Below are 12,794 nucleotides of genomic sequence, written 5' to 3'. Positions count from 1 at the left end.
TTCCAGCCATGACATCCTCCGTCCGATAGAGGAGCAGCATGGGACATGGCATCTATTCAATGCTAACACTTGAGTACCAGTGCTGGGAGCTTCTGTAACCCCAAAAACGGTTTCAGCAGTATTCAATAGTACCAATGTATTTTTTTAATATACAGTTACTGGGAATGAAGTAGATTTCAGTTTTCATTATGTCTGCCAGCTCTTGCTCTGTAGTAATATTGTACATGTAGTAGAACTATGACTCAGGTTACAGCTTGGAAAGCAGGCAATGTGGAAGGGGCAGACAGATTTAGTATAGGGCATTTCAAAACAGAGGTCACAAGCAGTGGTGTCCCGTCCATTATGGGCGCCGCACCCTTTATCACACCACCCCCTATATGTATCATGGATAGATTCATGCATTTCACAGTGGTTGCATTTGATGGGAACGGTAAGGCTGCAATGTTTTTTTTTCAAGAATTTTTCAGTCCGTTTGTCCCCCTCCCAAACATTTTGAGCACCAGCTGCCACTTGCCATAAGTGTCCAAACACAACATGGTGAAACCACATCTGTACAACGTGTTCACACTCATAATAGTAAATAAACACACAGAAAACAAGATAAGAAATTACTCATATGTATTGTTAAGTACATATATAATTTATGTAATAAATCACACTTCTCTTTCCATGCCTGTTGCCTAGATAGTTATTTTAACATCCCTTTGAATTCTGCATCCATTAGCACTGTGCTCTGTAAGTGAGTAGAACACAGAGCAAAAATTACAATTGTTATCTAAAGAATATGATGTAGTACATCCTGTTCTAATCAAAAGCAACAGTTGAATTACTTCAGGGTAACATAAAAAGAAAAAAAAGGACTTCTTGGAATGTAAGGGTTAATGATAATACGCATTCAGGCAACAGGTAGTTGTTTTGACAAATTTAACTGTGAAGTAATTTTTTAATATGCAAAGGAGATCTTGAGTTGCAGAGGATGGAGAGAGATTCCCTATTCTAAGTGGGTCTACTCTGCCACTGAAAAATAGAGCAGAACTAACCCCTCCTCCTATTTTTTACAGCCAAGAAAGCTGCTATCTTAATCTGCAGTTGCCATGGTGCTGTACATGTGATCAGTTAGGACACCAGCCATTTGATGGCTTGACAGTTCAGTTGAGAGCACAAGCAACTGTGACCATTATCATTCACAGCACATCATTCATGTTTTGGGAAACTGTTAGATTTAGTTTCACCTTAAATCTACAGACATACAGAAGTAGTAGGAGGAGGTTGCAGACTTTGCTTCCATACTTCTTCTATCAAAAAGATCAACATACAATTTCTGGAGATCAAAAAAATTGCTAAGAAAACCAGTTATATAAGTGCTGCTGGTCCAGTGTTCTTGCCTCGTGGTGAATCACAGCTTGGACTGAAGAGGTTTGAGGTACTTGTGGAAAGACTCATGAACCTTTGAAAGGAAAATCATGGACAAAGAAACAGATTAATACCTTTAATAATGTAGATTTAACAAATAGTAGATCTCACTATATTGCGTGGGGAGGGGGCACCTACATAGAATGATAACAGCTGAAAATATATTATTAAAATTTTAAAGTGACTGTTGTAAGAAAAGAATGGGGGCTGCCATTACTGACCTGTCATTTGGGAAAGCCATTTACCTAGCTGTCATGTAATGGCTTGAATCCTGTCAGACTCTAAACCATAAGGCCCGTTTCATACAGGCGCCTCCGTGAAACAGAATCCGCTTGCTCAGCGTGCCGGGGGGGGGGGGGGGGGGGAGGGGCGGTGTTGTTGGGAATCTGTCCCACTCTCCTCTATGGGGAAATTGGATGAAAACTGAGCACCTGTCCATTCAAATTTGATCCACCAGCCAGATGGGGATCTGTCAGTTTTCAGCAGACAGGATCAGATGGGAGCGGGCGTCAGCGGACATATGTCCGCTGATATCTGCCGCTCCACAGTGGAGACTGGAGGGTCCGATCAGGTGCGCCTGAAAAACTGACAGGCAGAACTGATTGGATCACCCATGTGAAAGGAACCTAACAAGTACAGAGATATGGAAATATGACACTCATTGTGACCCAAAAGTATTGAGGCCAGAGCCAGACAACTAACTTTTTCAAAAAGAAGGTGGACAATGTCAGCCTTATACTTTTCCTGTGGTGTAATCACTTTAACAAAAACATCCAGGATGTTACAAACAGCAACCAATTAACAAATTATAGATGGGGAAATCCGCAGTTTTCCTCCATTTTACTTTTCAGTACAGGTATCTGGGTACCGTAACTCTGATCAGCACTGCCACATTTATATTTTGGAATTCTGACTATTATATTTTAGGATGCCATCTACATGGTTATGTTGTATGTATAGGTTTCTCTTGTGTTCTCAAATTTACTGGCTTCAGTCATTTCTGATCGACAGACCAGGAACTAGTATTCATATCAATACTTTTGTCTGCTTTCACTGGATACATGCAGTCATCATGGCACTCGGAAACTGGCCCGACACTATAAACTGAGCTGGGCATGCACTGCTCAGTTTACAGCGCCGGAGGAGACAGCTAGCAGACAGTGCATATCTTTTCTGCAATAAAAGCTTGCTTTTTTTTTTCAGCTTTGCACCTAGCCAACAAATAATTTTATATATATATATATATATATATATATATATATATATATATATACATATACATATACACACACACACACACACACATATATACATACATACATACACATACAATGGTATTGTTTCAACAGACCTAAATGGAACAAATAAGAGAAGTTCATTGTTTGGGTTTTCAAAATGTAGCAACATTTTCTTGACTTCCTAGGTCAGTGGTCATCAACCTGGGGGTCGGGACCCCCCCAGGGTCAAATTACCATTTGCCAGGGGTCCCTGAATCCTGGGCTGTTTCTCAACCCCGCACCGCTCTCCAAGCCTTTTTCGTGGCCGCCCAGCAGGGCTTTCCCTGGAGCCTTTGGCCGCCCAGCTGGGCAGTTCCTGCAGCGTGGCCGGCCATTCAGTTCACAGCATGGCTGGGGGGCAGAGACTAAAGGTCAGCTGACTGGTGAGGACTGTGAAGTGGGAGGGGCTGGAGGAGACCCCCATCTCCTGATTTCTGCATAGGTGTCACTGCTGCGAGTAACCAAAGTCGGAGACACAGTAACACTACCTGTGGTTATAGTTGCCATTAAAAAGTCCCCACTACAGTTCTCAGATCAGCAGGTGACCTTCAAATCCCCGCCAGCACTGCCACTCATCCCGTTCACCCCCCACCAAGGAGTAAGGGACAGAATAAAAACAGAGAAAACATGGAAGGAAGAGGAAAAGAGGGAGAGGAAGAAAGAAAAGGGTTGCCATGGTATTCAGCTACCAAGGTATCTACCCATATAAATATTGTCTATTACCCTGATCTTATGGTACTATGTTTGTACTAATCTGTTCATCATGTTTATGCTTCTTCCATATGCTTTGTACTACATATTAAATCAACAAATATATTTTTTATGATTTATGTCATCAATTGTATATTATGCATTTATAACTCACCTCCACTATTTAAATCGCTTCATTTAAAGTCCCAAACCTCCTTCCAGTTCGTATACATTACCGGGATGGAAGCACCTTGTGGTGCTTCATTTAAAGTCCCACCCCTCCCCCCTTCTTTTTTGAAAGAAAAGGGTTAACCAGAACGACTGCTAGAGAGAGGGAAAGGGAAAAAAACAAGACATTGGGATAGAAAGAGATAAAAGGGAAAGAAAGGATAACAAAGAGAAAGGGTGGTACATCCTAAAATGTACCATAAGGGGTTGTAATACTGTACTGTAAGTGGAAGGGACTCAGGAAGCGATAAATATCCGTGGGTTAGGGGCTCAAATCTCTTGTCTTGCCATGGGTGCCAACAACCCACGCAAGAAAATAATTTTACTGTTAGAGGTCCCCATACATAACTTGGGGAATTTTATCAAGGGGTCACAACACCAGAAAGGTTGAGAACCACTGTCCTAGGTATAGATGTCCAATAATGTAAACGCATTTACATTTGGCATTCCTCACCTGTGTCTTGTTGAGAGGTGATTTTTTGGCCCACTCAAACATAGTCTCATACACATTCCCATCATATCTCCCCAGGACAGAGCTCAGCTGAGTGTCGCTGTAGTCAAATGCATCAACCAGAGCCACTGCATTAGGACGGATTACTGCCAGCAAATCCTTAACCCGCTGCTCTACTTGTTCCAGCTGGGAGAAAGTCAGAAGTCCAGCCTGTAGAAGATGTAATAACAATATATTAATCTTATAGTACATGCCATCTGTAAGAACCAAAGAAAAAAAAAAAAACCTCTTTTCTGGATCGTCCCACTTCACCATAGGCCATTGACACTACTGATGCTGTTTTTTTCTGTAGTTAGCAATTCTTTTATACTAAAAAAAGGGAGTGCTCCTTCTAATGTCAAACAATTCTAATACCAATAACCAGCCAACACTAAGGCCCCATTCACACCTCAGTGTTTTGTAGTTTGAAGCTCAAAGCTCCAAAATGCTGGAGAATTTTTTTATTATTCTCTATGGAGATGGTTCACATCTCAACTCGAAGTTGCCTGAAGCTCAAAAAAGTGAGATTTTATGTAGCTCAAATCGGGCAGATTTGAGCGTATTTGGCAAGTTTTTATTCCAATGGAAATGCAGCAGTTGTGCGCCTTTGCATTCACCCGTTTTACTGCTATTTTTTTTGGCGCAATTTTCTGCTCAAATTTAAAAAAATAGAAAAGTAATAGTATATGAATAAATAAATGTAAAATACAGAAATAACTAAAAATGATAATAGAATTAACCCCTATTAAAATATTAAATTATCAATATAAATAATAATAAAAACCTTTTTTTTCATTAGTAAGGTTTGGGGGTTAATTATTTATCATTACTTTTCATTTGAATTTATATATTATTTATGATTTTTTATTTGTGAATTTATTTTACATTTATTATGATTAGTATTAATACCCTAAGATAACTAAATAAATACACACTAACCCCTAATTCTAACCTCAACTCTAATCACTTTCCCCAACTAAAGAAATAATAAATTAATAATAAAAAAAGAAATAAAAGCCCATGGAAAAGCTTTAAAAGCTGAAATACCTAGCAACAAATGATGCAGATGATGGTTTTCTCTATTGGCTAATAAAAAAAAATAGCAAAGCTCAAAAATGCTGTATAAAAACATGCAAGTCGCGCACAAAAGCGCTACATTCAGGTGTGAATGCAGCCTAAGGGGTCTATTTATAAAACATTCATTGCACAAATGTATGAGATTAATGCCTGTATTGTTAGCTTCATCTAGTGGCCAAAATGCCGTTTCATTTTCTGAAATGCCTCAATGCAAAAGCTATACCGCATTTTGACCATTAGAGCAAGCTGAGGATAAGCGCATTAATCTCCTAAAATAGAGGACATTTTGTTTCACTTTCACAAATGTTTCTGACATTCGTGCAACAAATGTTCAGGGTCATTTGGGTAGTTTCTGTTTCCATTATGATATAAAAAGAGTACACACAGTTGATTGATAATAAATGGCTTCAGCTAAACACCATGAGTGAAAGAAAAGTTTGTGTTATTAATCATATTCTCTGAAAAAAGGCCAAGAAATCATAAATTCTGCCAGGGTATGTCAATTTTTAAGCACAACTCTATTAAATGTGCATTTACAAAATAAATAGTTTATCCTTGTTAGTATAAAGAATATATGTCCTACTTCTGCTTTGAGAAAACAGGAACAGAAACACAGGAAATGTAACATTAGGCCTCGGTTTACAGTCCCCTAATAGCATAAAAGGGAAGAAAGACCCAGTGCACAATCCCCCAGCACAAGTGCTACCAACCCAGCACTCTCCCTCTGACACCACACCTTCAACCACCTGACTATGTCAGATCTTCCTCTTTGCTACCATACAGGGTGCTCAATCAGATGCTGTTGCTCAGTGAGCCTTGCCCCCATCAAATTCAAAGCCCCATGCTCATCATCTCATTCCACACCACTGTCCCATCCTCCACACCCCCCTTATCATACACTGCTTTCGGTTTTAAACCCCCCCCCCCCCCCCCCCCTCCATCCCAAGCTGCAGTTCCACCCTCCACCAAGGTCCTCCACTTCTCACCTGTTTACTACTTACTGCTGTTCCAGTACACCCTCTCTCATGCTGCTGGTCCCTACCACACATCCACCATCTCATACTGTGGTCCTCTGCTCCTCAGGCCCCATCTCACACTGCTGTTCTCTGCTCTTCTGCCCTCCACCTAATGGTATGGTCCCCTGCTCCTTATCTACCATTCAATGCTGCTATCTGCTGCTCCTCACTACCAGTCCCCAGGTCTTGGATCCTAAAAGCCACCTCTCCTTAACTCTGGTTCTTATGAGTGCCCCTCAGCTAGCTCTTGAGCCGGGCTGTGTGTGCCCATAGGGTAGGGGGAAACAATTAGTGGGGCAATTTTTGCATTAAAGCAAAAACCGCTTAGAATTTAGAACCACTTTAAAACTTAAAAAAAAAAAAAAAAAAACACAATGGATGCCAACCATTATAACATTTTCTTTACAAGAAACCTGGGATAGTAAGATGCAAGATATTCCTACTTCTAGCTACGCCATCCAGTTTTAAAATATGAAAATTGTAATAGACATAAAAGCATGAACAGACGTTAAAACGAATTAATATACTCCATATTAACCACTTCCCGACCAGCGCACGACGATGTACGTCGACAGCATGGCACGGGCAGGCATATTGGCGTACATGTACGTCCAATATTCGTTGCCGCCGTGCCATCGGGAGCGCGCCGCCCGCGGCGCGCTCCCGCGCTGGTCGGGACCTCCGTGAGTCCGGTCGCGGGACCCGCGGACTCGATCGCCGCGGGCATCCCCGCGATCGTCTCACGGAGCGGCGGAATGGAGGAAATGCTGTATAAACAACATTTTCTCATTCTGCCTAGCAACTAGTGACGCTGATCTCTGCTCCATGTGATTGGAGCAGAGATCAGTGTACACTAAATGAAAGCCCAACCCCCCCACAGTTAGTAACACACCCCTAGGAACACTTAACCCCTACACTGCCACCCACAGGTTAACCCTTTCACTGCCAGTGTCATTTACACAGGAATCACTGCATTTATATAGCAGTGATTACTGTATAAATGACAATGGTCCCAAAAATGTGTCAAAAATGTCCGATGGGTCCCCGGCAATGTCGCAGTCACAATAAAAATCGCAGATCGCCGCCATTACTAGTAAAAAAAATAATAATAAAAAATTAATAATAAAAATGCTATAAAACTATCCCTATTTTGTAAACGCTATAACTTTTGCGCAAACCAATCAATAATCGCTTATTGTGATTTTTTTTACCAAAAATATGTAGAAGAATACGTATCGGCCTAAATTGAGGGAAAAAAATGTTTTTTTATATATTTTTGGGGGATATTTATTATAACAAAAAGTAAAAAATAATGCGTTTTTTTCAAAATTGTTGCTCTATTTTTGTTTATAGCGCAAAAAATAAAAACCGCAGAGGTGATCAAATACCACCAAAAGAAAGCTCTATTTGTGGGAAAAAAAGGACGTCAATTTTGTTTGGGAGTCACGTCGCACGACCGCGCAATTGTCAGTTAAAGCGACGCAGTGCCGAATCGCAAAAAGTGGTCTGGTCTTTGACCAGCAAATTGGTCCGGTCTGAAAGTGGTTAAACACAAAAAAATAATCAGGAATCGGATGTTTAAACACTTACATTAAGTATTAAACACAATACATCAATTAGTAAAGCTGAAATCACCTTTGTAATAATATTAATAGCATTAAAGTGGTTGTAAAGGCAGAAGGTTTTTTATCTTATCTTATTGCATTAAGATAAAAAGTGAGGGCACTGAACAGGAGGGTGGGGCCAGGAGCACCGAAGAGGGACCCGAGAAGAGGAGGATCTGGGCTGCTCTGTGAAATGGTTTTGCACAGAGCAGGTAAGTACAACATGTTATTTTTAAAGAAAAAAAAAATATAGAATTTAGTATCCCTTTAATACAATTGCAATACACAAACCTGAATAAAGTCCCCTGTATTTTTGCTGATTCCATGCAGAGCATAGAGGAGGCAGAGGGAGCTCAGTATGTGATGGGAAGAAGCATCCAGGATCTCAGATAGCTTATCCACAAAGATTTTGACAACCACATAATGGCTGTGAGCCTAAAAGATAAAAATGACGTGCAGAGGTATTAGCAACTTCCAAAAAACAGGTTATGTGTTTTTATAAAATTGATCCGCCCAACACGATAAGTGTTTCTTATTCTGCCAACCCTTAGGTCTCATCTCTGCTTCTAAGAAAGCAGTAAACTCATCCGCAATAATTAAAAATGCCAACAGTGTGTGGTGGTGCTTCCATAACTGTAGCAAGCATGCTATCAGATCTGAAACTCAAAAGCAGAGTTCTCAGCACTGAAGTTCTTAAAGCGAACCTGTGCCCAGACAATGAACACTAAAGTATTTACAGATTCTGATAAAGCAATAAAAACAAGCCATCAGTCATCTATGTATCTATAGGCACTGTGGATAAATTAATCTTCAGAATTTACAACATAGGTACTGAAACCTGTTACTTTTAGTGTGCTGCTTCTTTTGGCGAGTTTTGTGCACAAGGGAGCCCTTTCAAGTGGATGGGCTGCCACAACACAAATCGCGCACTTTGTTTACCGTAGCCTTAAAAACACAAAATGTGTTTCTAAGCTTTAGAGTTTTTATTATGATCTTTGAAGATTAAATTACTACTTTCACTGCTTAGGCAGAGGTGCACTAATGCTAGCTTTTTAAAATACAAGTAGTGCAGCCCTAAATAAAACTCCTACTAAAAACTTCAAAGAGAAAGTCCATGCATACTAATGCTAGCCTAACTTTTTTTCTAGATGTGCATCTTTCAAACGGTAGTCTACCGTTTCATAGACTGTATTCATCAGAAATACCTGGCAATCCTCCCAGTACACTTTTTCCCTTGTAGAAAATTGACCCTGCAAAGCACTGCAACAGATGCGTACCTGTGTGCTCAGCTCACATTCTGTGCTGTTTGGAGGTACAGGATGCAGGTACAGGTAGTCAGTTTACCTGTCACACATGTACCCAGCCATACCTTGCTGATGGACTGTCTTTTGCAGCTGCAGTCAATAGGATTGTGGAACACAAAAGCATAGCCTTCTGGAATTGTAGCCCTATGAAGGGGAACCTACTTTGACATCTGCACGTGACATAATGAACTGCTTCCCTCCTCTCTGTTCAGATTGAAATGGAAGAATGCTGTGGTTCACTTGACTGAACAATAAATGCGGATTAGGAAAAAGGGATAATAAAAAAAAATATATTATATATATTTATATATATATATATATATATATATATATATATATATATTTTCTTGGAAATTGTAAAAGCTAGTTAAGCACATTCCCAATGCTATGAGGCAACATTCACATCAGCATTTTGGACTGAGTTGTTCAACGCAGTCCCAACACAAGAACAAGGCACTTGCTTGCAGTGCAGTGTACATTCGTTAAGAGCACAGTAATGCACACTGTGGTGTGAATAGGCTCTCCAAAATATTGAAACTGATTGAAGCTGCTAGAAGATTCATAAGGGAACCTGTCAGTAAAAGAAGAAATATAAAATTATTTACTAGTTCCAAACTGAAGGCACCACAAGAGGCCTAGAGGTCTGAGATAAATGTAACCTATTCAATTAGGATCCTTTGAAACCCCGGGCATGTTGAGTATGCAAACATTGCCTTGAGGTCTCTGTGAGAGCTTTGCCATGTCACCTAGCATCTCTTGATGTAATTCCACTTACTTCACCACAGTTATCAGTTATGTCTGATGCAACAAGGAACAAATGGTAGGTGCCTAAATCAATTTTGAACTAACTGGAAAGGTTATTCAACCTGTCTGCAGAATCTAAACTGAAATATACTTAGGATTAGGGCTGCAACTAATTATTATTTTGATAATCGATTAGTTGGCCGATTATCGGTTCGATTAATCGGTTGATAACCTTAAAAAAAAAAGTGTGGTGTATAATTTAGTTAATATGTAAAGAATAACAGACAGAAGAGATATACTGTATATACTATTAGAAGAGATATACTGTATATACTATTAGAGGCTGAATCAGGAAAATAGACACGAGATCAAGTTTTTCGTTTAAAGAAAAAAATAAAAGTTAAAGACTGTTTTGCAGATTTTCAAACAGAACTGTAATATGTAATATGCTGGCCATCAAAAACAATGTCTTCCTTCAAAAAAAAAAAAAAAAAAAAAAATGAATTTTAAGAAAGTTTGTTCGATTTTTCTAATCGAAAAAACAAAAAGATAATATGGCACACTCTGAATATGACTAGTAAAACTTATACTGTTGAATGGGAATGAACATAGAGTATAAATAGTATTAATGACCACAATGGGCTGTTACAGTCAGTAATGTCCATGGTAAAATAGTTAAATTAAAAAGAAACTGTCCATAGGGGGCTGCCAGTTCCAAGTAGAAATGTAAAAAGTGCTCTGAAAAAAAGACAAATGGAAGAGGAACGGCGCCTTCTAAGTGCAGTAAAACGGTAAATTTTAATAACATTTTAAAAATCAATACACTCACAAAAGTGGTTCATAGATGGGCATTGTAATAATTTCAGCATCTGCTAGTCGCCGTCAGAGAGGAGAGGCCATCAGCTGTAAAACCATCAGAGTGATAGATCATCTATCCCTCTGCCAGATTTACAGCTCATGGCCTCTCCTCTGACGACGACTAGCAGATGCTGAAATTATTACAATGCCCATCTATGAACCACTTTTGTGAGTTTATCGATTTTTAAAATGTTATTAAAAATTTACCGTTTTACTGCACTTAGAAGGCGCCGATTTTGTAATCATTAGTGGGGTCAAATCAACGTTTGTTTTCAACCACAGTGACGGGAAATGTGGTTGTAGAACTTGAGAATTCCTTTTTACCAAGAAGTTTTCTGACAGTGTATGTGGTTTTCGTTCAGAAAGGACATTCATTTTAAAACAATGTTAAAAGCGAAATTTTCAAACATTCTTTCGTTCAGCGAATGTTCAAAGATTTTTCGTCCAAAAATTGATACGTGTATGGCCAGAATCAGGCTCGGTTCACACCTAATGCAGTTTGCTTTTGATCTGTTTCTACAGTGCTTTTTGTTTGAGTCTTGATTTTTGCAAACATGATTTTGCTGCAATTTGCATTTTTTGCATTTTTTTATGCTTTTTTTTGCCAAACAAAAAAAAAAAAACCACACAAATTGCTGCAAAAAACACACTACATTCTTTTCTCCAGCTTCTCTATTAAAGTATCTTGACCCTTTCAAAATACGCAGCGGCTGAAAAAAGCATAGATGTGAACGTGTCCCATAGGAAACCATGTTAAATGAACTGTAGTGTATTTCTGAAAAAAAACACCAGAAAACACATAGGTGTGAACCAGGCCTAAGACGTTTAGTAAAATAATGGGGTTAAAAAAAAAAAAAAATCACAAACTAAAATGAACCCTTTATAGTACAAAAAGAGAAAAATCGCTACTGTAAGGGGTTAATTTTTTTTACTGTAGAACAGTGAAAGTAATATTTACAGTAGCAATTTGCTATTTTTGTATTATAAAGGGCTCATTTTTAGTTTAACCCTATTATGTTACTGGCCGATTAATCGATTATGAAAATAATAATCTATTAATTTCATAAATCGATTAGTTGCCGATTAATGGATTAGTTCTTCTGGCCCTACTTAGGAAGAAGATGGCTATTAAAAGAAAGACATAAAAGGGTGTTCAGTGTTCAGATTTATATTTGGTCTTACTTGAGATGCCCGGACCAAATCTACAGAGTTTTTGTTCCAAGCATCCTCTTTGCGTTTTCCACGCTTCAAATCAGCCTGGACACTCCTAGATGCACCTACAACAAGCCTGGAGGTAAGGAGAGAGAAAAAAAAAAAAAAAAAAGAGTGAATTAAACATTGATGCATTGTATTACTGCATTAAAAGATATTAGACTGTAGGCTCCTAAGAGCAGGGCAGTACTAACTCGCTTATATTGCATTGTATTGTTGCTGTATTGTCTCACTTCATATTGTAAAGTGCTGTATAAACTGATGGCGCTATATAAATCCTGAATAATAATAATAATAATAATAATAATAATAATAATACAGAGCTGCTGTATTAGGCTCAAGTTGTGGCACAAAATATAACGGGGTAGGCACATACCTGTTGTAATTAATTGCCTTGCTGTATGCCCAAAAACCTTTCTGAACTGACAAAGCTCTGTCCTTTCCTACAGTGCTTGCATGCCCTCCCTCTCCTGCCTCTTAAAACATTCCTATTGGTCAGCGAGAAATTGAATCACAGCAAGGGGCCAATAAGAATGTGAAGAGCAGAAGGGAGCGGGCAAGCTCTCACACTCCTATGTGATAACGAGAGAGAGAGAGAGAGAGAGAGAGATACAGAGACAGAGAGAGAGAGAGAGATAACGAGAGAGAGAGGAGAGATAACGAGGAGAGAGAGAAGAGAGAGAGAGAACGAGAGAGAGAGAGAGAGAGAGATAGAGCGAGAGAGAGAGAGAGAGGAGAGAAGAGAGAGAGAGAGAGAACGAAGAGAGAGAGAGAGAGAGAGATTACAGAGAGAGAGAGAGAGAGATAACGAGAGAGAGAGAGAGAGAGAGAGACAGAAGAACGAGAGAGAGGAGAGAGAGAGAGAGAGACGAGTAACGAGA

General features: G+C 39.2%; 1 protein-coding gene across 2 annotated transcripts in view; it reads right to left on the bottom strand.

The window, feature by feature from the left end:
* Positions 1-601: 601 nt before the first annotated feature.
* The window catches only part of ACOX1 (acyl-CoA oxidase 1), an 82,829-nt gene continuing 70,636 nt past the window's right edge, over positions 602-12,794 (bottom strand). For both annotated transcript variants that reach the window (XM_077459360.1, XM_077459359.1), the window contains exons 11-14: positions 11,884-11,989; positions 8,087-8,230; positions 4,063-4,269; positions 602-1,447 (exon numbers count right to left, since the gene is read on the bottom strand). In XM_077459360.1, coding sequence (XP_077315486.1) covers positions 1,397-1,447; positions 4,063-4,269; positions 8,087-8,230; positions 11,884-11,989 — 508 coding nt within the window. In that variant the 3' untranslated portion in view covers positions 602-1,396. The remainder of the gene's footprint in view (positions 1,448-4,062; positions 4,270-8,086; positions 8,231-11,883; positions 11,990-12,794) is intronic.

The sequence above is a fragment of the Lithobates pipiens genome, unplaced genomic scaffold (assembly GCF_037356315.1).
Source record: "Lithobates pipiens isolate NorthernLeopardFrog02 unplaced genomic scaffold, aLitPip1_a1.2 Scaffold_28, whole genome shotgun sequence".
In the NCBI taxonomy this organism is placed as follows: Eukaryota; Metazoa; Chordata; class Amphibia; order Anura; family Ranidae; genus Lithobates; species Lithobates pipiens.
This window is presented reverse-complemented; position numbering and strand designations above follow the sequence as displayed.